The sequence below is a fragment of the Zonotrichia leucophrys genome, chromosome 1A, assembly GCF_028769735.1.
Source record: "Zonotrichia leucophrys gambelii isolate GWCS_2022_RI chromosome 1A, RI_Zleu_2.0, whole genome shotgun sequence".
In the NCBI taxonomy this organism is placed as follows: domain Eukaryota; kingdom Metazoa; phylum Chordata; class Aves; order Passeriformes; family Passerellidae; genus Zonotrichia; species Zonotrichia leucophrys.
In genome coordinates this window covers 2,493,243-2,516,788 of record NC_088170.1, presented here as the reverse complement: position 1 = coordinate 2,516,788, position 23,546 = coordinate 2,493,243, and the positions used below count along the sequence as shown (strand labels likewise).

The 23,546-nt window shown below is 40.5% G+C and overlaps 1 protein-coding gene across 9 annotated transcripts in view; it reads left to right on the top strand.

The window, feature by feature from the left end:
• The window catches only part of PIK3C2G (phosphatidylinositol-4-phosphate 3-kinase catalytic subunit type 2 gamma), a 333,216-nt gene that overhangs the window by 144,458 nt on the left and 165,212 nt on the right, over window positions 1-23,546 (top strand). For all 9 annotated transcript variants that reach the window (XM_064735090.1, XM_064735079.1, XM_064735101.1 and 6 more), the window contains 5 exons: window positions 1,252-1,994; window positions 6,637-6,719; window positions 10,520-10,677; window positions 12,553-12,664; window positions 19,443-19,545. In XM_064735090.1, coding sequence (XP_064591160.1) covers window positions 1,350-1,994; window positions 6,637-6,719; window positions 10,520-10,677; window positions 12,553-12,664; window positions 19,443-19,545 — 1,101 coding nt within the window. In that variant the 5' untranslated portion in view covers window positions 1,252-1,349. The remainder of the gene's footprint in view (window positions 1-1,251; window positions 1,995-6,636; window positions 6,720-10,519; window positions 10,678-12,552; window positions 12,665-19,442; window positions 19,546-23,546) is intronic.

The following is a 23,546-nucleotide window of genomic DNA, read 5'->3' as shown; positions in this document are numbered from 1 at the left end:
TTTTCATTTCATTTCTCATTCCACGCTGTGGGTGACAGAAGCTTATGTCACCTAGAGGTTGACTTGAAATGAAACAAAAATAAATAAAATTGGGATGAATACCTTCCATTGTAACACAGATTTTCATTGCAAAGTGCTGTTATCTAAACAAATACAGTATCTTGAGGACTTAATGGAAAATATATTTGTGGAGCTAAGCTTTAACAATTTCTGAACACACTTTTTAGCTCACTAGCTTTTTTTTTTGCTCAGGAATACTTTTTTTTTTTTTTATTGAATTATGAAGTCAGATGTCTCTATTCCTTTCAGGTGATAAATACCCAACTGTGTGCAGTGTGTGGTATTGCTGTTCTGTGTCATTTGTGGGTTTTAGGCTACATCTGTATCAGTAAATGAAACAGGCCAAGGCCTTGAGGGCAAATGGCCCAGAATAGACTTTGGCTGTAAAACTGAACTCCCTTCCTAAAAAATTTATCCTTATGCCTGCTGACAGCAGTTCCCAGTGCATACTGCCCATCTGAACCATAGGAGTACTTGGCACATGCCAAAGTCAGATCAGGGAGTTTGCTACTAACAACATTAATGATGGAGCTGCAGAAAGTCATGTCCTTGCCTGTTAATTTGCTAAAAAAGGCCAGCCTCAGGCTTTGAGGATAAATTTCTTCTGTAAAACAAGAAACACAAAAAGGCAGAAATTTATTTATATATGTATTTTTTTCCTTTATATATCTTTTGAGGAATATTAATTGGATGTCCCTGTCTTCTATATTCTTTGACTTAACTTTCTTCACCTTATTACACCAAGATAAGAAGTGGCAGAATATGAAGGAACTGGAGGCACAAAAAAAGAAAATTTGAATGAAACTGACAACAATTAATACAAACTCTTCCGTCCTGCATTGTGTGCTATGCAAGGGTAGAAATGATGGGGAAAAAAATTGAGATGTTTTGGAATATTAATCAGAATTAGTATTTAATATTTTGATCAGCTGTTTCAGGCATCCTGTTGCTATTATTTATGAGTCAAGGATGATAGTAATAAAATTAGTAATTTGTTGTTATTATCATGACTATAAAAATATTAATATGCCTGGAAATAAGGATCAGACAACAGCTGATCAAGCTCCACATGAAGAAAATATTTCCACTCTCTAGAGAAAGCTCTAAAACAAAAAAAAGACCAAAGCAGTGAACGGCTTTCATTATGTAAGTTATTTTGGGTTTTAACCTCCATTCTGTGCTTTGTTTCAGTGTTACACATCTCCATTTGTGAGCGTTGCTCTCTGGACCTGGAACTATAATGAGACTTTCCTGAGGAGGAGGAGAAGGGCTGAAGGCACCCATCAGCCATGGCACACTTAGGGAGGGTGCCCTTCTCACACAGTGGATTCTGTGCAGGACAGCCTGGGCCCCAAGCATCTCACCCAGAGTGCCATTCTGGCTCTGATGGAGACATCCCTCTGGGATTTGATCGAATAGTTGATGAAGTCAGCCACGAATTTTTTTTTTATGGTTCATCCCATCCACATCATCATGAAGAAATATTTTTCCCAGCAGAACTTTTCAGTCAGAATGTGCCTGACCAGCATTTTTACAGTCCTCCTCTGGTTGCTCGTGGAGAGCTTTACCCTGGAACTGCAGTCCCTCACTGGCAGCAAGGCACAGTGGCACCAATGGTTGGCTTCAGACCTTCCTTACTGCCTGACTGCAGAAACTTCTTTGTGGTGGATTCCCACCCCTACAGTCATGAGAGAGAACTCCATGGAAGGAATAGTGTAAATTCAGTTTCTGATGTGGAAAGGGGCAACACAAATCTGCAGTTTCAGATAGGCTTTGACAATCTGGATGGTCCAAGTCCTGTTTTCTTAGACAATTATCAATTTGGACAAAAAGTGAGAGAAGAAAGTGGAAATGGGGAAGCTTCTGTAACCAACATTTCCAGAAGATGCGGCACAGGACCTACCCAACCCCAGGGCTCTGGACACAACAGAGAGGTATTTAAATGTTCTTATAGTAACAGTGTTTAAGGATTTTTGCTCTTGTTTGTGTCCTTGTGCTTTGTGTATTCACTCACACTGTTGCAACATAGATTAGAAGCACTTAATTGAAAGACCTTATGAAAAATAAAACATTTATGCCTCAGGGGAAGCAAAAGGATTTTATACAAGAAGAAAATCTAGATTATGGTCTAGAAGCTCCAGTAGGCTCATTTTATGGCTCACTGAACCATAAAACTACCAGAGAAGGATAAGTACAGAAATGTAGAGTAAGTGTTTGAAAGAGAACATGACAAATCTTTATCGTCTGATATGAAACCTGAGATTCAAAATAACAATGCATTATGTTGAACTTGGTTTGTTTGTTTTTTGGTTTTGCTGAGACAGATTATGGTCTCTCTGTCAAGTCTGGCTGACATACCCTGATCCTGAGGGATGAAACATATACCCCATCCTACCATCACTGTGTCCTGCATGCACTTCTGTGTGCATATGTAATTATTTTCTAAAAATAGACACATCTACTCTGACTGTGGGAGCTGGATCCTATGACACACACTCTCTTTTAGCTGTCTGTCTGAAGCAAACCCTTTAGCTCTTTTCCTCCTTCATCAGGTGTTCACAGCTCTGTTTGTGATTTTGCCATTTTTAATAACCCTGTCTTATGGGACTCCCATGACTCTCTGTGATGTTATATCTGTCCTCATTTTCTGTCTTTCAAAAGCCTGATATGGAGAAGGGAAAAGAAAATGATAAACCTTTCCTTTCCTCCAGTGCTTGTTAGCAGTGTGAATCATTATAGGAATCCTGAAATAGCCTACAGGATACCTCTGCACCATGAATATTAAAAGACAGTTTAGGTTCACCTTCTGCCTTCAAGTCCCAGTGATCACAGTATCATACAGCAGAGGGGAAGAGACACTTGATTGACTTGTTTCTATGTCTCTGAATAAGGAGAACTATAAAAGTAAACATATGCAGGCCCAGACAGATGGGAAGGCAGCAGGGGGAAATATATCTGAGGACAAGAACTCTTAAGACTAATCCTGTGCACTGCATTTTAGAATTTCAGTGATGAATACAAAAGAGGAGGGGCAGAATAGGTGGAGAGACAAAAGGCTGTTGTGGTTTTTTACTCATGATAGGAAAAGTATGCTGACGTGGTGATGAAAAGAACATGCCTTCTCAGGAGAAAAGCAGAAAATAGTGGGATACAAATGAGCAGGAGGAGATTAAATGATGGGATGGGAAGAAGAGGTGCTAGAGGAAGCACACACACATTTAAGAACAGGCACAAATGCTTCTGTGACGGAGGAGGAGAGAATTATAGGGGAGGGAAGAGAAGAGCTGAGTGAGTCAAGGGCAGCTACAATCGAATGTGTGGGAGGATTTGATTAAGTCAGGAAAGTATTTGAGCTGTTTAGCTCCAAGAGGAAGAAATGGGAGAGAGGAGTGAATTGATTTGTAGCATAAAATTCACTGTGGTCACAGGAATTCCTTCAGGGAGAAAAAGCCATGTCAGGATAGAAACAGCCAAGGCAAGGGGCTGGCAGCTGAACCTTGAGATGATAAAGGAAAATAAGAGTGAAAGGGACTCTTAGAGAGAGGGAGGAGCAAAAAAAGCCTGTACAACAGTTACTGCTCCTGGGCTGGGAGTTCTGGAAAAGAAATGTGCTGCAGGATGACAAACCTGATGCTGAGTAAGGCAATCAGAAGGGTTGGAAAAGTGGGACACCACAGCAGAAGAATGACAACAGATTGGATTTTTGAGGTCCAGAGCAAGTAAACAATGCAACCAAGTAGTAGGAAGGGAGAGCCAACACTTCAGAGTGAAATACAGAGGATGCTGAGACATGGAAATGAGAACTGAGATGGGTCATAGGTAGGCAAGATAAAATATGCACCCTGCTGAAATCATACTGGTATTCTGATCCATAGCTCTAGGATGCAGTTGTATGGCCCTAGGCTTTATTTAATGTCTGCTAATCAAAATATGTACAATGTAATAAAGGAAACCTTAATTTTTTCTGGCCTTTTCATTACAGGTCAGATGTTCAAAAATAATAAAAGAAAATATCTTTATAATATCCCAATGAAAAGAGATGATATTTTTTTCCATGTTAGAAAGAAAACTGAAATAAAACCTAAAAGCTATCTGATATTCTTAGCTACTCTATGATATTTAGGATCTAATTTTAGATTCTAATGTTTTCAGAGTAACTAACAAGACTCATCTTCTACCAAGTCCCATCATCAGACCAAACATCGTGATTTTTTTTGAGTGCTCCAGAAATGAGAAATACACTATTATTGTTCATATTTGGAAGGATGATTTAGGTGACTTGATTAGCATAATATGAGAAGTCTATGGATAAAAAAAAATTCCAGTCATCAAGGGGTGCATTCAGTTGCTTCATCCCTGTTGTCATTACTTCTCCTGATATGGAGTTCCATCTCATTTCCTGCTCTCTGTGACATATTTGCAGTGCATGGGGACACATGTCCTGCTGAAAAATAATGTGAAATAATGTGATCATGTAATTAACATTCTATTAATTAACATTTTAACTTTATATGCAAGAAGAAGGAAGTGAATTTTCTGGACATGCGGAAAGAAGACATGACCAACATAAATCTCTCATCCCTGGAGCTGGAGCTATTTATCTCCTTTATATATCTCTGCCATCAGAATGACTTTGAGTGACTTAGTATTTTAGAAATAATACCATTAGAAAATGGTACTTTCCAGACATGTAGACTCTTACTGTCTCACAGGATCCTTGTTTGCCGTTAGGAATCACACAGGGATGCTGCCAGCAAAGGTGCAAAAAGGCAGAGGGCTCCTGTGCCACTCCTGTGTCTGCAGGGGAGAATCCAGATTGCAGCTTTGGGTTCCTCTTTTCCATCCTTGAGTAATTATTTAATCATACTCTTCCTTCAGGCCATGAGGATTTGAGGATTCATGCCCATGTCCTTGTGGCAAATCATGTATTCCAAGTCTTGTCCCCCTTCTTGCTCAATCCCTCTCTGTCCTTCCTTAGTTTGCAGTTGTGGTTTTGCTCTTTTAATACTTTCAGTTCCATTTAATGTCATGTGCCAGCCTCACCTTTTCTAACCTGTGGGCTGATTTTCTTAGCTTTTCACTCAGTGGCTGTTTCTCTTTTTCCATATACTTTTTCCAGGGCACTCTACCTGCTCTGCAAGGACAGAGCTGCAGGAGAAAAAGGAGCCCTGGTTTGTTTTGTGGGGTTTTCTAATGCATAGATAATTTTTGGAGGCTGTCACCAAATCAGTCATAATTTCTAAATAGTGAACATCTTCCAGAAGTTCTTATCACTGTTTGATGAGGTGAATTGAAAAGTATGTGCCTTATGAAAATGGAAACAATGAACCAGTGGAGGTGTTGGATTTTGAAGGACCTTTCCCAGCAGTTCTGGGAACCAGGGAATCAAGGGTCACTGATTCAGATTGCTAAATTTAATTTTACTCTCTTATTTACACCCTCAGGCTTATCCTTTTTTTTTCCTACGTACAATTTCAAATTTCCCCTCTACTGATGATTCCCCTTTAGTATCTTTAAATTTCATGTGCACTCTCCTAATGCTTTGTTTGGTACTGTGGATAATGAAAATACTGCATCCCATCAGTTTGGGGTCTCACTGTATCCTCATGAGGTTTCTGACTTTTGAGCTTTCAGTTCTGTTGTTGTGATTTCCCCACTCGCCAGCTCCCAGCAGACCTCTCATCTTTTGTAATCATCCCATCTTTTAAATTATAACTAAAATTTCCCACCTTGTATCTTCTAATGCATATTGATCTTCCTTATCCAGCCCAAAAGAATCTTAAGTTCTGTTTATTAGTTATTTTTAATAAATTTGCACACTTTTATATAAATCCCTTTTTAAATTATAAAATAAACCTTTTGTCTCTGTTTCCTCTTCTCTTCCTGAAGGGGTTTAAAAGCTCTTATACAGTTAAGTCTTGTCATGTCTGTACCTACGAGACCAGAAAAGCTTGCAGATGTAATAGCATTAAGTTCCTTCCTGGAGATGATATTCTGGCTGAAGAGTAACTCAGGCAAACAGACAAAGGGATGCTTGACCCAAGGCAGTGGCTCAGACCTCTCCAAGTTCACACAAAGTATGGGGGGATTTTTCATGCTCAGTAGAGCACACTGGTTCCCTCTTATCTGTCTTAGGGACTTACCTGACAGCTTTATGGAGTTTGAGGGAATGCTGAGCTTCCTGACAGGGCAGAAAGAGAGAAAATAAGGATTAAAACACTGTCAAGCACAAACTTCAGTTTGTCCTCCTCCCTTTTGTAAACGAAATAGCTGCTTTTGGAGGTATCTGTGCCTTGATACCAGGTGAATCCTGAAAGCTTGGTCTGAAATTCCTCATGTTCTGCATGGAGGGGAAAAACAGTTTTTATCCAGGGCAGCTCATGCTTTGTGACTTCTGAAAGCATTTAGAGTGCAGTCAAAATGGGGTCATTTGTGTTTATTTGCAACTCCATCAAGTCAGGGGAGGGTTGATAGGCTCTCATGGAACCAAATTCAAGATTAGCCTTATGGTCTTTCTGCTTCTCATACCTAAGTAACTCAGCTTTGTTTCTTCTGGGGTCTTGTTGGTGTTTTTAGGCTGCACCTTGGTCTATCCAGCTGATTGAAGCAGATCAAGGAAGTAATGAAAACACAGCTGGTTTCTGCAATGCAGTGGAGAAGTAAGTAATGAAAAGGCTTTTTTCAGCCAACTATCACATTTCACATACATTAATGGGATTGGTTATCCCTGTGTTTTGGGGTGACTGGGATGGAGGTAATTATCCCCTCACAGGGCTGGGCTGTGTATTGGCAGCTAGAAAGGTGTGATAGCACACCAGTGTCTTGGCTACTGCTGAGCACTGCTCATTATTATGGCATTTTTTCTGAAGCCTTTCTTCCTGAAAAGAGGCTGGAAATTGCCTGCTGACTGGAAGCTGAGAATATTTTGTCTTCCCTTAATTATATGTATGTCCTTTGCTTTTGTGAAGCTGCCTTTATCTTGGCCCTGTAGAGTTTTTTCCCATTTTTTCTCCCCCTGTCCCTGCTCTGAAGAGGAAGGGAGTGGTGGAGCAGCTTGGTGGGCACCTGGCATCCACCTCAGGTCAGCCAGCCACACCCTGCAGTCCTGAACAATGCTGCAACTCCAGTAGCTGCTTAAATAAGGAAACACTTCTTATTTTGGTTTAAACATTAAAAACTGCCAAGGAACATTCATTCAAAATATATTTAATCTTCTGTCTGCTTTATTTGTGGTAAGTACATTTAACTCTTCACTGTTGATGGCTTATAGTGTGTGAAATTTCCCATCCTTGTTCTGTCATTGTTTTGGACAATATTAGTGCCTGTGCAATTCTGAGCAGGAGAATAAGAGCTGGAGGAACTGATTGAGAACAGAATTGCTGCATACTGTCATGATGAAAAGTGAGACTTAGCAAGTGACAAAACCTACTTTAATTATATTTTACCATTACACTTAATAGCCTGACTTAATGGCATAGAACATTTTTTACTTTCTTAATCTTCTGCAGAAAAATGAATTGTGTTGAAATCCAAGCACACAAAAATTTACAAGTATTTAGGCCATCTGTGCAGATTGATTTTTCTTTTGTAGATATTCACTGATCACAGTGTCAAGTTGTTAGCACAAATGCATGCTTTTCCCCCCTGGAAAGTAGCTGGAAAATAGAATCCTGATTTTCTTATTAGACTTTAATGAATTGATTTTATTCAAGGTCAGCCAAGACTGCTTCTCTTGAAAGAAAAAAAAAAAACCAAAACAACCCAACCAAAAACCCCACTTTGACGTTGCAATGAAATTAAGAGGAATATATTATATATTCAAATGAGGTGGTCAGCTTCAAAACATACTCAGTCACATGTCTCAGTTTCCTTTTCCGCAGTTGATCAGCCTGAACCCAACCCAGTTCTGCCATGAGGTGCATGAAGGCACATTCCACATGACTGCTTTCCTCCCAGCTATTCAGATTTTTTTTGATGTCTAAACATTCTAATTCTAGGAAAAACTTTATATTGATTTTTGGGTAGATGAGTTTATTTACTGGGCTAAAAAGATAAAGTGGTTCTTGTTTTGTGTGTGTCACAAGCAAATACTCTTAAAAAGAAAATAAGAACGGCTTTTGTTTTTCGTCTATTAAATAAGTAGAGAAACTTTAAGGACAAAATGCCACTGCAACCAAAAGACTGAAAAATGTCATGAATTTTCAAATAACTTACATATTCACTCTTGTCAAATGAGCCTCCTCCCAGTGCCCATTGAATTTCAGTTGCTGGCAGAGGCAGGATGTATAATTCAGACTCTGTTATGCATTCTTGCAGGTCCAGCTTGTAGATCAGCTAGAAACCCATTGGGTTTTTCTCTAGGTGATACTTGCACAGGTAGCAGTCTGTAATTGAAGCATTTGGTTGTACAGGACTGTAATTCACTGTTCCAAAGCCCTTTCTCAGGTGACTTGTAGGACTGTGAACAGCCCTGGGTGGCTTCAGGACAGATCCTAAAGCCACTTTCAGACCAAGCTGGCAGTCTCAGAGTCCAGTGCTGCAAAATGCAGAGTTCCTCCCCTTCTCAGTGTCTTTAAGGATGTGCTTTGCACTGCAGAGAAAAACATCATCTTATGAAATGCTGTGGAATAGCAAATCTCTATAAATGTCAGTACTTTCTGCACACACTGAGTTGTGGCAGCACAGAAAGCAAGTAGCACAAGATTTTATTTGTGTAATGTTTGTATAACACATCTGTTCTACTTTGGAATACCCAAACTGTCAAAGTTTTGCATTGTTTTGCTCACATGCTCAGGCCAGAAGCCCTTTGATCACATGAGAATAGTAGATGGCCGTAAATGAACAACACTTTTGGAAACTGAATGGGTTTTTATCTGAAAAGCAAATTTGTGTTCCCACATTTTGCTAAAATATTAGCAGTGTGTGGGTAGGGAAGGAAATGATGTTTGCTTAGTTTTGGAATGACTGCCAGCGAGTTGAGGAGGTGATTCATGCCCTGTGTGTGTACATAGCCTGGTAATTTGAGGCTGGATAAAGGCTACTGAAGTTTCCATCTTTATTCAGTCCTGAGCTTTCTTGCAGAAACATGTTACAGGGGAAAAACTGTACCTTGTGCACAAAGAAAAGAGACTGACACCAACTACACAGGTCACCCAAACAGCCTCTGCAGTGTAAAGCTTTCTAACCATGAGGATAAATCTGCCTTGTACTGGAGGTTCTCTTGTCAAGCCTCATTTCCCCCCACCCCACTGAAACATCAAACCCCGGCTTTTCATGATAAGAATTGGCTGCTTTGCTGGGTTATTTAAATTTGAAAGCCTAGGCTTTTTTTTTCCTTTTTTTTTCCTTTTTCCCCCCTTTTTTTTCTTTTTTCTCCTTTTTTTCCTTTTTTTTTTTACTTCTTTCCCCACTTTTTTCCTTTTATTTTCCCTTTCTTTTCTTTTCTTTTCTTTCTTTTTCCTTTTTTCCCTTTTTTATCTTTTTTCTATTTTTTTCCTTTTTCCCCTGTTGTTTTTAGTTTCCTTGTTGTTTTTTCCTTTTTACTTCTCATTCTGTAGAAATGCAGGGCACAAAGAGTAGTTCACATAGTTGTTTAAGAGACTTGGGCAAGCAGAAAACAATACAGGATGCTTAGTACAGGATATTTGGGTTTAACTGCTAAATATTCAGGCTAATTAGTGAAATGTAAAGCTTCAGCTGGTACAGTGTGTACCCCTACCTGCAGCTGCAGAGTGTATTTGCTTAAAAAGCAAGTTTAATCCCAGATGATGGGCATAATACTTGTGACCAGTGTTCATGAGGAAATGGGACCTCAGGAGGAATTAATTTCTGCAAGTCTATGGCAATTGGAAGGACAAGGGGCAATATATTTTATAGTTAATGGTGTATCAGAGGGACTCAGTGACTGCAACTGCTACTGCGCTCCCCAGACTTTTACATAAATAACCCAGGGTTTTAGTGATGAGGATTTCAGAGACTTGTGGAAATAGATACTCCTTAAGATTTTGCACAGGAAGCATGTTCCTGCACTCTGTTTGACCAGATGTCCTAGTTGCAGCTGTCTGTGCATGTGCTCTTGGCTAGTTCTGTGTTAAAACTCTGTTATTTAAGTACATATTTGAGCACTGTCACTTCTACTGAGCTCAGTGTACGCTGAAGTCTCTGTTTAAACTCCTTTTGGTTTCACTGAGATCATGGTTCTGTCAAATTTATGAAGATTTTGCGTCTGGTTTCCCTGAAATAACAGATGTACTTATGTGTGCTGATAGGTAGTTATCTCACTAATGCACAAAACCAGAATTTGTATTGCTACCATTTCTCTCCACAGACTTTTATTTCCAACAAAACAGCTCTCTATGTATCTCCATATATATATCTTGCAGAATTTTTTGTTTTGCCCTTAGAAGAGGCCAAAAATGCACACCTCTTTAAAAATAGTTTCTTTGCATGTTTTTTCCAGAATCAGAAATGCCTATTCTGCTTTGAATTTGAAGACAAATACTGGGAAAATCTGGAGTATCACAACAAGGTTCCCAGAGCATATCCTTGGTGGAACAAAATTCAGATTCAGCATTTGGACAGATTTTTCACCACATCCTTTACTTCTTACACAACATGGTAAGTGGTTATGTGCAGGGGAAGCACATCAGGCATGAAATAAAAGGAGAAATTCCAAGGAGGGGGGAAGAATCAAGGAGAATAGTTAAGCATTAGAAGAGTTTGCCCATGAAGTTTGTGGAGTCTCCAGGCTTGGAGATTTTTAAGGTTTACAAGACATAACCCTGAACACGGTGGTCTGAATTCAGTGTTGACCCAGCTTTGCAGGGAAGAGGTTTTTCCAACCTAAATGATTGTCATTAATGACAATGAGCTCCTGTGCATCCTGTATCTGTGATTAATGGGAAAATCTTTCATTTCAGCTCTAGTAATTTTTATTTCTGCAACATATGCCAAAATAAAAGAAATTAATTTTTTTTCTCCCCCTCTCTTCTTATGCTGCTTTATTAAGTCAGTCTTTTTTTTGTCTTTCTTTTTAATTAATATTTTCTTTAGTTTTCAAGGAATTAGTTGACTCTAACAGGCTGAGTATTAATTATCCTGAAGTTGTTTAGACCAGGCAAGCAGTAAGGTTGAAGTAGAAGTACTTTTATTTTGCCCCATCTAATGTGAAGTATTGTTGAGTTAGGCAAGAACTTTTGGCAGAGTAAGGAAAGGAAGATGGATTTACAGAGTGGAAATGAGTGATACTAGCAAGTTTTGGATTTTTTTCCCAATGAGTGACCTAAAAAAAGTATATATTACAATTTTAATTCAAGATTTTGTGCCACTCTTTATTTTCTGGACTGTGTAAATTCAGCCAGTGAGCACTGCAGTTTAAACATCAGACCGGATGAGTTGCTTACAATGGCAAGTTGTCAGAAGTTTAAATTATTTAAACTGGTAAAATCAGTAGAAAAATGTGTAATCAAAGTGTCTTTTTAAGGAAAACCAAACATTTTGCAAACAAAATTAATATTTTCAGAAGGAGCTTTTGAATCCATTCATACATTTGTTATTCTCAGGGGAAAAGCAAACCAAAACAAAAAGCAAGCTATGGTGACCTACTCTGTTTTATTTCAGCTTTGTTAATGTCATAACCCCCTCCCCTGGGAATGCCACCTGTTCTCTGAAGTTTTCCCATCCCCTTCAATGGAAAACCAAATTTATCAGACCTGTTTCTAGATTATGCAGCTATTCTTTTCCATTTGTGACCAATTCTTCTAAAATGAAGAGGGAAACCATGTTGGCAAGTGTTGGAAAATGGCTTAAAAAACTGAAGTGGACTGGAGAAAATTCTCAAAATTCTAAAGTGTTTCTGAACAGCAGGTTGTACAAACTGACATAGTACTTTCTAATTTATAGGGATTATGTATATTTTTATACTATTATAAGGCTAAATTATATAATATTTTTAATATTAAATATGTATTTAATACCTGCTTTGCACATGTATGAAATAATATAATATTTTGCAGATTTAAAATACATTAGAATATTAATTTACTTATTTTTTATGGCTAAAAGGGTGTGCATAGCAGAAACAATACGAAATAACATTCTGGAGCTTTTTTGCATCATAAGTGGCTACAGAGTCAACTTTTGCATCATTGGCAATGTACCAAAATGTTCATCAGGAAAATGAAAAAGAAAAAAGAATGTCATTTGTCTCTTCCTTTCCTCCTGGGAATATTGCTCATCTCTTCTTCTGTCCAGCTGCCCAGCAAATTGCTCATTTCCTCTAAATGGACATGGATTCTATGTTAGGTAGAATATTTGAAGAAAAATTAAAAAAAAATAAATCAAGTGTGTCTTGATCTAATTCCTCTTGATGGAGCTAGTCTGCAGCAGTTGTTAGGAATTACAGGAAAAAAACCCTTATTTTTTCTGCTCAAGTATATAGCTGCAATTCTCCAGCAAGCTACTATTAATTTTCCTTGCTATCTTTATTTACAGCTGGCTGTATCACTCACGACTTAATTGTGGAGATCCTCAGGTGCACAAATCAATACCCAGCCCGGGAGGAATGCCTTCTGAGTGTTTGTGGGGCTGATGAATTCTTACAAAAGTAAGTACCTCATTAAGCCACCAGCCATGTCAACAGAGCCACGGGGAGAGCTGGGGTGTCGGGTTCCAAACGCTCCACGTGTGTAACAAACAGAAAAACAGAAACTTCCATAGACACTCAAAGATTTGATCTGCAGCCTTAGAAGAAGCTTGGATTGATGTAAAAATACAATATGCAGATTGTATGTATAAAAATACAATATACAAATGTTAAGCAGAAAAATCATAAACTTGTATTTCTATAGTTGTGAGAATATGCCTCAGAAGAGTGAGAAACTGAACTGGTAAGATGGTGAAGGGTTTATAGTGTAAGAGTGGGGTTGTATAGAATAGCTAAGAGTTTAGAAGTTGTAATAGAAACATCTGTGTGCATGTGAGACAGAAGCCATAGGACAAAAGTATCCACAGTGCAGGAGAAGTAAAGGTGATAGGTTAAAAAAGCAAAATGAATTCTGTGGCAACTGTCTGTTGGGTTTGGAAAGTTCTGTACTGCCTTGTAATGAAGAAACTTGTCACTACTTTAAGCTATGGCTGACTGCTTGCTCCTCTAAAATCTCTCAGCCTCTGAGAGTGATGTTTACCTGAGCAATGAATTGTTCTTAGCCTGAAAATAGTCCCACCCCTTCATTTCTAGTGGTGACCATGATACACGTGTAGTTTCTGAAACTCCTGAAACACGTGGTGCTTGTGTTCTGTAGAGAGGATGGTGTACTGCAGTGCAAGGATTCAAATCCTCTTTTATGGAAGCTTTGTGCAGCTTTTGTTTGTTTGACTCTCTTGTCCTTCTGGTGATTCTCATCTGTGATACAAGGATGCTGCTACCTCCACTAACTCATAGGGGTGTTATAAGCAAGTCCTCAAAGGGGGAAATCACCCAAGAGTGCTATTATGAATTATTTATTTATGCAGTGTTATGCAGCTGCAGAGGAGGTAATTTTTTTTCATATCCAGTTGCAGCAGTAACAAAACAAATGAAGTCAGCACTGTGGTGCTGAATGCAAGATAAAAACACATTAAACATACAAGCGGGTCTTTCTGAATGCAAATAGTTTACAAGTGGGGAAATAAAGGTAAGCTCTTGTGGTGGTTGAAAGCACCACCAGACTCAGCTAGTTGTTTTTTTGCCCTGTGGCAACTTAAATTCAGGTGTCAGCCAAAGTGAGCAGGTTCTGTGTTAAAGCAGCTGAAGTGGAGGCACTTGCCAGCAGGGCTTTGTGGACACTGGCTCTCAGCAGAGGGTCTGGCATAGTTCTGTGGTACTGGCACTGCAGCAATCACAGCTCATCTGTTAGAGGTGTAAAGAGTGTTAGACAAAATAGTATACGGCTGCAATTGAAAGGGAAGATTCTAGAAGCAGTCATATTTACAGCAGAGTGTAAAAATTACCTGAAGTAGCCTAGAGCAAGTCAGTTTGATTAATGAAAGCCACACAGTTGTGAGAGCAAGTGTCACACAGTGAGAGTTAGCTTTGCTCTGTATCCATCTGGAGCACTTCTACCCTTACACAGGCCAAATGCTCATATGTTCATAGTGAATTACATCTGGCAACTAAAGATGCCAGGATTGCCTCTTCAGCATTTCTGAGCCCACTCTTCCCTCATTCCAACCTTGGTAAAGCAGGAGCTGGAAGACCAAAGTGTAAATCATTAGAGCACCAGAAGCACCAAGCAGAGAGCCAGGTCATACACAGATCTGTTAGTTACAGAAGAAGACCAGGGATTTATATTTTTTGTTCCCAAGATGCTCTTCTGATTTCAAAGAAATTGCTAAAAAATTGAAAGAATGTACCATTGTATTGAGGGTGAGCTCAGTGCAGTATGTGCTGAAGAGTTTTATTTTCATTGTTGGGGAGAATACATCAATAGCAGACTCTAAATTCCTGCACTTTTAGAATCTCTGCACGTCTCATTAGCAGTGAAACAACGTCAGTAACGTTCTCAGCTTTCTTACTTTGCTCCTCCAGTGTCATTCACCAAGCTCTGAGCTGCACTAAAACTTCAGCAGTTTGTAATTCTAGATTGTGCTGTTAAATTCAGCTGCCTTTCTTCTCCCTCTTCAAGGGAGCCCTGGATCTGAAATGTGAAACCCCAGACCTTAAGGATCCCTTGGGTAGTTTAGCAGGGCCTGAGGAGTTGCCTCAGGGTGAAAGTTTTCCTGTGTGTGGGCTATCTTCAAGTGCAAATTGGTTTCCTCCCAATGTTACTAACAGAGTGATTTGATGCCCTTGTGCACAGTTCTTCCCCAGAAAAGTATTTGGAGTCAATTCACGGATGAATTCCAGTAGAAGTTCCCAAAGTTCTAAGACAGCAAAGGGAATAAATATTCTGCTGCTCCTGCTGTACTGTAATCCAGAAAAAAACACCTAAAGTGAAGCCAAAAAGGTGATTTGATGAACTGTTCTCAGAGCAGAGTGCTTTAGTGAAGCAGACAGCTTTGTCAAGGTTTGTCAAAAGCTTTCATTTCCTGTTATATTGGATTGTATTAATGAGCACTTCACCCCACCTCCTGCAGAAGCACCTGAAAGACTTGATGATTTTTAGAATCCATTTAGCTGTGAATGAGAGGGGGAAGGAAAACCACCTCTGTGCTAATGACCATTGCACCCAGCAGCAGCAGATTTCACTGTCCATCACTCCCTTCCTACACAGAGACCCTTGGGCTCACATCCTGCCTGACTCATGAGTAGAGCATCAGATTTCAATAACCAAATTTTAAAGATATCAGAAGATAGCATATAGATTGCAGGCCAGTCTGTAATTAATACAGCCATCTGTACAATTCTGATTTGGAAATTCTTTTGTTTTCTGGTCTTTTTACTGTAGAAAACGTGGCTTTGCTGAAACCTTCTGGTTTTCTTTTTCATCCCATCAAGCAAACCTAGATCCCCATTTAAATCTTGCTCTCACACTTCCCTATCTCTCCTTAGATTTAAAATGGATACCCCTAAATATGATTTTATGATGCCTTTCATGAAAAATATTATATAAAAGTAAATTTAATTGTGCTTAAGCGCCTTGTGTCAACTCTTGGCTCTTAATGCCATCAGCTAGCCAAAACCAACCCTTCTCATCTGTCAGCAATTAATCAATCCTCTCTTTTTCAAAAAACAGGCCATAATCTCAGGTCATCCTGAAATACCTAACTCAACAAAACATATGAGAGAATGTGGATGTTTTAAAATGTGAATATAAGAATGTAGAGGTTTTAAAAAAATTCCTCATTATTTTATTGGTGTGTGTACTAGCAATAGGTTGCAGTAGTGTAGATCACCAAAGGAATACTGATAGGCTTTATTTCTAAACATCCTTTTATTTTAAGGTGTCAGAGTATTTAAAGTTCCATCCACACCCTCACATGGTATAATTTGCACAGCTACCTTATTGCTTTGCAATTCAGCCACCACAGTGAGCAGGGGAATGGAACTGAAAAATCTAAATGCTTATCTTTTCTTCTAACATGCTTGCATGTGATCTTATTGATGACATTTTTTTGTCTTACTAATTCTGTTCTCTGGGAATTGAAACCTAAATAAAAATTGGTTTTCACTCAAAGTGAAGTTTAAGCTATTAATTATAAACTGACATAGACATAATCATACAGATTGAAATCGTAAGAAGCAAGCACCTTTGGATGGATACGTTCTTTGTGAAAAGTAAACTTAATTTTCTCTTGTCGCTGCAGATTAAGTTTCTTGTTCAGAGATGCTACCAGCTGAGTTACTTTAAAAAAATAGTCTGTTTGAACTGTATTAAGATTTGGAGCTTATGGCTCCAGTGAACCTTGCTGTGAGGAAACAAGCAGTGATGGAGTTTCAAATGATGGGGGGTTTTCCCTTTCTTATGTTTAGATATTTTGTGAGACCACAGGGAAGTCACTTGGACCAGTCATTACCACGCCTCCTAAAGACAAAGATTGCATTTCTCTTCATGGCATTCTCATCAGAGCTGTGCTCTCCATGTAATTTCAGAAAAAAAATAAGGGGAGAATTGTTGAGTTAACAAGGTTGTAGAACTTCCATTTTTGTTTCCTTTACAGAGCTCAGAGTGCTATAAACCAGTTACTAATAATCATGTTATCCTCCAAAGAGGATCTATAATTTTTATCTCAGTAGTACTGGTATGGTAGCAAATCTGCCTGGGGTACAGCTAAAAGCTATTTTGTCAATCTGTGGCAAAGCTACACTTCCATTTCTTGTAGCACGCTTTTCATCTATACCAGGTTTCCACATTATTTTGTTGCGGCATTAATCAATTTTGTCTAGTCCCTTGTGTAACAATAGCTGTCAAAACTTTTCTCTTTGTATTTGTGCAAATTAAATCCATTCATTAAGTCAACTTCATGGCCACTTCTGCTTGCAGTGTTTCAGGCAGCCTTGCTGTGTCAATAAAGACTTGGCTGATGGATAGTATCTGCTTCACACAGCAGAAGCTAACACAAACCACTAATGTAAAAGCAGTTATAACAACAAAATTAAGTTTCTCTTGCTGCAGCTTGTTTTGCCTGGAAGCATGGTGGCATGGAAAAATTATACTTGGAAAAGACAGCTTTTATATATCTGTGGTTCAAGATTGTTACTTCATAGGAGGGTACAGCTCCTCTGTATTTGTCTAGCTGTACCAGTTCCTGTCACTGGCATTGCAACAGGAATCTGTATCCTGGAGGAATCAGGAAAAGGTGACTCAGGGCTCATGGATGTCTCTGCAATATTCTTGTTGCTATGCCTGTCCACAGGCTGGAGGTGAGGCAGAATGAAAAGAGCAGGAATAATAGTGAGACATTAAGTAAAAAACATCTGTTGAGGCAGTTCTAAAATGTTAAGGAAACTTCCCAGCCTGACCGATTAAGGGCTCTCTGGCCTTGTTGTGAAAAGAGTCTGTGCCTGTTCATGGCCTGCTGCCCTTTCCCACCACCCAGAGCACCATCTGCAGCTTGCACTGCACTGAATGTGTTCCTCAACCAGAGAGGATCAAGATAAAAAGTTCATCATTTTAATGATGAGGCAAACATGATTGGGTGAAATGAAGAGAGGAAAAATACTCAGCAAAGCTGTGGGTAGGCAGAACACAGAGATGAGAGGAGGAGAAGCAAAAGAGAACACATCCATTGGTACAGTCCCAGGAACTGGGAATTGGCCACTTGAACTTTGAAAATGGATTTGAGAAGGGTTTATGGGATATGCTTTGCACCAGTATGGGTATTTGACTGTGTTGGTGTTCACTCCTCCCACTCTTACATTTGTACGTTCTGCTCTTGAAATCCAGAAATTTTGCAGCTGCGTGGAGGTGCTATCAAAGGTGATCCTTGCTTCAGGTATTTTTGTCAGATGGAAATGAGTTTGTCCCTTGTGATGTTTAATATATTTGTTTAAAAGAAGAATCCTGTAGATATACACATTTACAGCTCTTGTAACCTCAGTAGTGAGTGTTATGTTACTTGCACTGTAGTGTGGGAGCAGAGCATTTACAAGATGTGTAAGTTCCATGTAAATGTGCAGAATGCCATTTAAGTTTATCCATTCAATTGTGCTGAAGACTTCTGCTGCCATGTGAGAGAGGAGTCTTATCTAAGTCACATTTTCTATGACTTGTTCATAGGGGTGAACAATTTGGTTTTGTTTATTTTTTTAACTAAATCCAGCCTTTTATTCAGACATTCTATCAAAAGCCCTTTTACGAAGAAATACAGTTTACATTTAAACAGAGTTTTTCAAGCCAAAAAAAAAAAAATCATCTTCATGGCCCAGGGAGTTCTGAAACAACTTACCATGCTGTAAAACTGTATAAATATGGAATATCCTTTTTTATGCTTCTGTGGCTGAAGGCTCAATAAAACATCCTGAATCTAATTGGACACACACCAAAGTTGTAACTGATGATGCATACTAACTTGTTTTGGTGATGAATTTACCTTTGTAAAAATCATTGTTGTTTTTTTCATTAATCCCAAAGGACTTTTTCAAATGCAAAAATATGTTTGCCTCAACCCTGAAATATTTCTTGAATTATTTCACCTCTTTAAAACAAGATGTGAAGGAGAAAAAATGAAATTATTTTTGTTCCAAGTGATTTTAAGATTGACAAACCAAAGCTGTGTTCTAATTTAGAAAAGGTTGCCAAGAGCAGTAAATGGAAAGAGGCAAATAAGATTAAGGCATTCCCTTGTCATGGGCTGCTGCATCATCTTTGACCAGCAGCTTAGTTTATAGGATCCATGCCAGCTGAGTGAGTCTGATCTTAGCTGGCACATGATTTGAAAAAGAAAAACACGAACTCTGCTTTTGCCACCTCTGTGCGAGCTGCACAGGGGGAAAACTTAGACTTCTTTGAGAACCAAGGGTCACCTGTCTTGATGGATGTGATTTCCACACCTACAGCTAATATTTGATTTTTGAGTTGGGTGTCAGACAGTACAAGTCATTCTGCAGAAATGTATTCATAACCAGGACACTGCACTGTTTGGCTTTGAAGAATATGCATAAATATCAAGGTTTGGGAGCATATGCAGCTTGTCAAGGATATTTTCTCTGTGTCCTTGTTGTTCTCTTTCAGAATTTAATGGTCAATGATACAACTAAGCAATTATTATTTGTTTTCCTAGAAAACATGCCAGAACCATCAATTTTCACAGAAGCAGGTGCCAAGAACTGGGTTTGTATTATTCAGTCTTCTTTGCATTTAGAATTTAAACTGCTAGAGCTTTTAGGAGAGGTAGCCGGGATAAACGCAGGAAGTGGCAAGCAGAGATAACCATTTATTTGTTGTTTTTCCCCCAAACTGCAGCAACTGTACTTTGGGAAGCCACGAAAGTCTCCGCAAGGCAAGCACCTGCATTCAGCTCCGCCTGCACCATGCTGCTCATCTGGAGCACAGCTTGGCTAGGACAGTAAGTAACTTTCTTTTCTCTCCCTTTCCTTCAGTATCTTTGTGTCACATTCATATTTGCTGCTTTCTTTCCTTTTATGGGGAGCTGTCACTCTACTATGAAGTACTCAGAGCAGGAAATTTCCTTCAGCTGAGCAGTTACAAGCAAGAAATTTGACCAGGGGCTTTACACAAAATTACAGTTCTTACAGCTAGTTGGTGACCTTTAATTAGATTTTGGTTTTTTTAGGCCATGAGATTTATCAGCTTTAGCAGTCTCTGAAATTCTAGGGAATGGTCTGCCTATCCTATTTTTTTCAGAATTTCTGATGTCCCCACATTCTGATCATCTCAGGAAAGCATTAATCTTCATAGTGAACAGGCAGCAAAGAATACTTACAGCTTTCTAACAAGAGGCTCACTTGCTTTCAGAAAAGGATTTTTGAACTAAAGCAGACAGGAAGAGATATTTCCTGAGAGTTCAAAACCCTTTTTTTTTTCTTTTTTTTTTTGTATATATCAGTGTTAATATTTTGCCAGGCATAATGATGTAAGAGTTAACATAATCACAGATGAGAGAAGTCAGAGGCTTGTCATGATGAGAAGGTGGAGACTTTTCAATTATTTAAATATTTGTGGCTTTCTAGAGAGTTTGTGAAGTTCAGGCCATTAGAAAACATTCAGCCTCTCAAAGAATTTGTGGACCCTCCAGTTAGGGTTTAAGTGGGAAGGGTGACATTTTAAGATCTCAAAGTGAATTATTGATCAGCCCTTTTCAGGGACAGGCACAGCTCTGAAAGCTTCAGGCCATGAAGTTATTTCATGTTACTAATAATAGCAAAGAGCAGGAGCAGCCTTTGAGGTGGAATCAGTCACAGACACAGAGTTTTCCCCCAGCTCCAGGGAATGCTTGTGACAGGGCACTGGTACAGAAAGGAGAGGTTCTGCTCACAGCCAGCAAGTCCATCAGGACCAGAAAAAAACCTAACAGATAAGGTTTATAGAGTGACTTGTGAGCTGCAGTGTTTCTTTCACTCTGGACCTAGTTCTATACATTTATTTAGGTGTAAAGAAACCTGAAACCTGTTCGAGCCACACTGAATTCAAGGATCTGATGTAGTCTACACTGACCTCTTATTTAGTGTTCTTGTTGCTGCTAGGTAAAACAGCATTTCCAATGCTGTAAAATGCATTGGAAAGTCACAGAATGAGAATCAGGTTATGGGGAAAAAATCCTTCCCTCAGAATTCATATAGAAATATGCAAGAATTATGCTTTTAAAAAACAAAGTAGGCAGAAACTTTGGGATTTTTAAGATTCTTCAGCTGTCTCAGACACTTATGCACATACCCAGATACTGTTTATTTCTGTGGAATAATGTGCTCTTGAGGAGAACTTCATCTCTACTCTCAATGATCCTTCTAAATTTTGAAATATGGAATATGTTTCATTATAAAAGTCTCCACTAAGTTTGTAGTTTAACTGGTGTTACAGAAGCAAGATAATCACCCACATGTAATCAGATAGTAAATAATTTACATAAACTCACCCGTTGCTGTAGTTCATCAAATCCTCTTTGGATCCTATCAATCACACACATGTGATGCTTTACAGGCTGGGTGGTCAAACATAAGAAATTGGTTCCTGGAAAGGTGGCTGGTGCCTTGTGTCTATCAGTCCCTTAGGGAGAGGCATTCAGACAATGTCCTTTGTAATGAGCTTTCATTCATGGGCAGCCCTGAAGGGGTGAGGTAGTTGGATTACATGAGAATTGTAGGTCCCCACCAGCTAAACTATGTCCTCTCTCCCTTCCATTGCCGTCCCCTTCCATTTCCTTGTGCCCTTCCTGTAAATCCAAATTACACTGACTAACTTCCAGTCAGCTAGGACCTTCTTAGATTGTCAAGACCTTTGGAAGAGGACTGAGAGGATCCAGCCATGAGATCAGCTAGGTTCTTTAGTGCTCTGCAATGAATCCCACCAAGGCCTTGTGGACCCAGAAACATTTTTTGGTCATGAAACGCACGTTCTGGAAAGGACCGTGTGGTTTATTGGCTGAAGTACCAGAGGGGATCCTGAGAAGCCGAAGTCATTCGGTGCCGTTTTGTGGTTCCAGAGGAGCAGCACCAGGGCCAGCCGGGCGCTCACGTTCTCTCAGTGGCGTCACCTCACGTGAGGCTGCGGGAAGGGGCGTTGGAGGGCCCTGGAGCTGCTTCCTGCCTTTGGGCACTCTCAGCATCCACGGGCCTGCTTCTGGCAGCCCAGCGCTGCTGCTGCTCCTGCACCGCCTGCATTGCCCACAGCACGACGGCCATGACGGGCTGCACGCCCCTCTCGGTGTCCCTGCCCCGGTGCGGGCGGCCAGCCAGGCCCACGGCGCACTCGCTGTAGTCGTCGTCCCCTCGCACGGAGTGCAGCAGCTGCTCCATGGGCTGCCGGCACACGGGGCAGTTGTCCTTGGTCATGGCCCACTGCTGGATGCAGCTGAGGCAGAACTTGTGCATGCAGAAGGTGACGTAGGCCGGCCTCCTCATGGGGCCCAGGCAGATGGGGCACTGCGCGTCCTCTGCCGCCTCCATCGCTGCTGCCTGTGGCGGCTGGCTCCGGCTGCCAGAGCTGCTCTGCTTCGTGTCTTTTTTGGCAGTGGATGCCATGTCCTGCCGGGGGAGATGGGCAGAGTGCTGGATGCAGCACAGCTGGCAGGAGGGGCTTGCTCAGGGTCTTAAGCTGCTCCCTCTCACCAGTCCTGCAGCACCAGGTGTCACACGAGCAAAGGGACAGGGCCTATCCTGGGGGTGAATGATGGAAATGCCCAGGTCCTTCAAGCGGGAAAGCTTCCCAGCACCAGGTGTTACATGTGCCAAGGGATGGGGGCTGCCCAGGGGGTGAATGATGGAAATGTCCAAGTCCTTTAAGAGGGAAAGCCTCCCAACACTGGGTGTCACACAAGAACAGGAACAGGGCCTACCCTGGGAGTGAATGGTGGAAATGTCCAAGTCTTTCAAGAGGGAAAGCTTCCCAGCTCCAGGTGTCACACAAGGACAGGGCCTACCCTGGGGGTAAATGGTGGAAATGCCCAGGTTCTTCAAGAGGGAAAGCCTCCCAGCTGCCCAGGGGGAAATCTCCCCTCCCAATCCCCCTCTGCTGCTGAGACGGCACCCTCCTGGGTGTTTACACTGCCTGGGTGTGCTAGGCCTGGGAAAAATCTGGGCTGACCTAGCTGACACAACATGCTGGGTCATCTGTGACATTATAGCCCATTGCTAGGTGAATCCATAGTCAGACTGGTTCCATAATTGGTGATGTCATAATCCAGCTGTTGCACTAGCTGATTGCTCTAGATCCCTGCAAAATGAGTTGTCTTCCTTTCTTTCTCTTCTTCCCTTCTTTCCTTTCCTTTAGTACTCTGGGATGAATCCTATCAAGGCTTTGTGGACTTAAGAACATTCAACTGCTGCAGCTGACCCCTTACAACTCCAGTGTCCACAAAGGGAAGGTCACTGTTGCTGCAGCTGTGCTTCTCCAGCTAAGAGGACTGGGAAGCCCCAGGTTTATCAGTAGTCTTAAAAGACTGAGGCAAAACAAGCCCCAAAATCCTCTGCTTTTTCTGTATGCTCATTTGCCAGTGGGACCATGTTTGTCAATGAAGATGTTTTCTTTGGACACCCACCTGCTGCTGACATAATAAACCTCCTTGTTTTCTGGCACAACCAAAGCTGGTGGAAGAAATACCCAGGTCCTTCAAGTGGCAAAGCCTTTCAGCTGCCCAGGGTGATGCTTCCCCTCACAGCTCACCTCTAACTCTTCATCATCTCTCCCTCTGGACCATCTCAGTGTGAAACCAAAGGAGAATTGATGCATGCCCTAGGCCATGTTGTCTGCCTTCTTCATGTCTTCCATGTAGGCATGGCACTGGAATATCCCACTGCCTCCACTCTCCCTACCTGGGTTCAAACACATCCTGTTGCCCCACTGAATCGAATATAGAGCTCTGTTTCTAAATCCAGCTACCTTGTTTTCCTG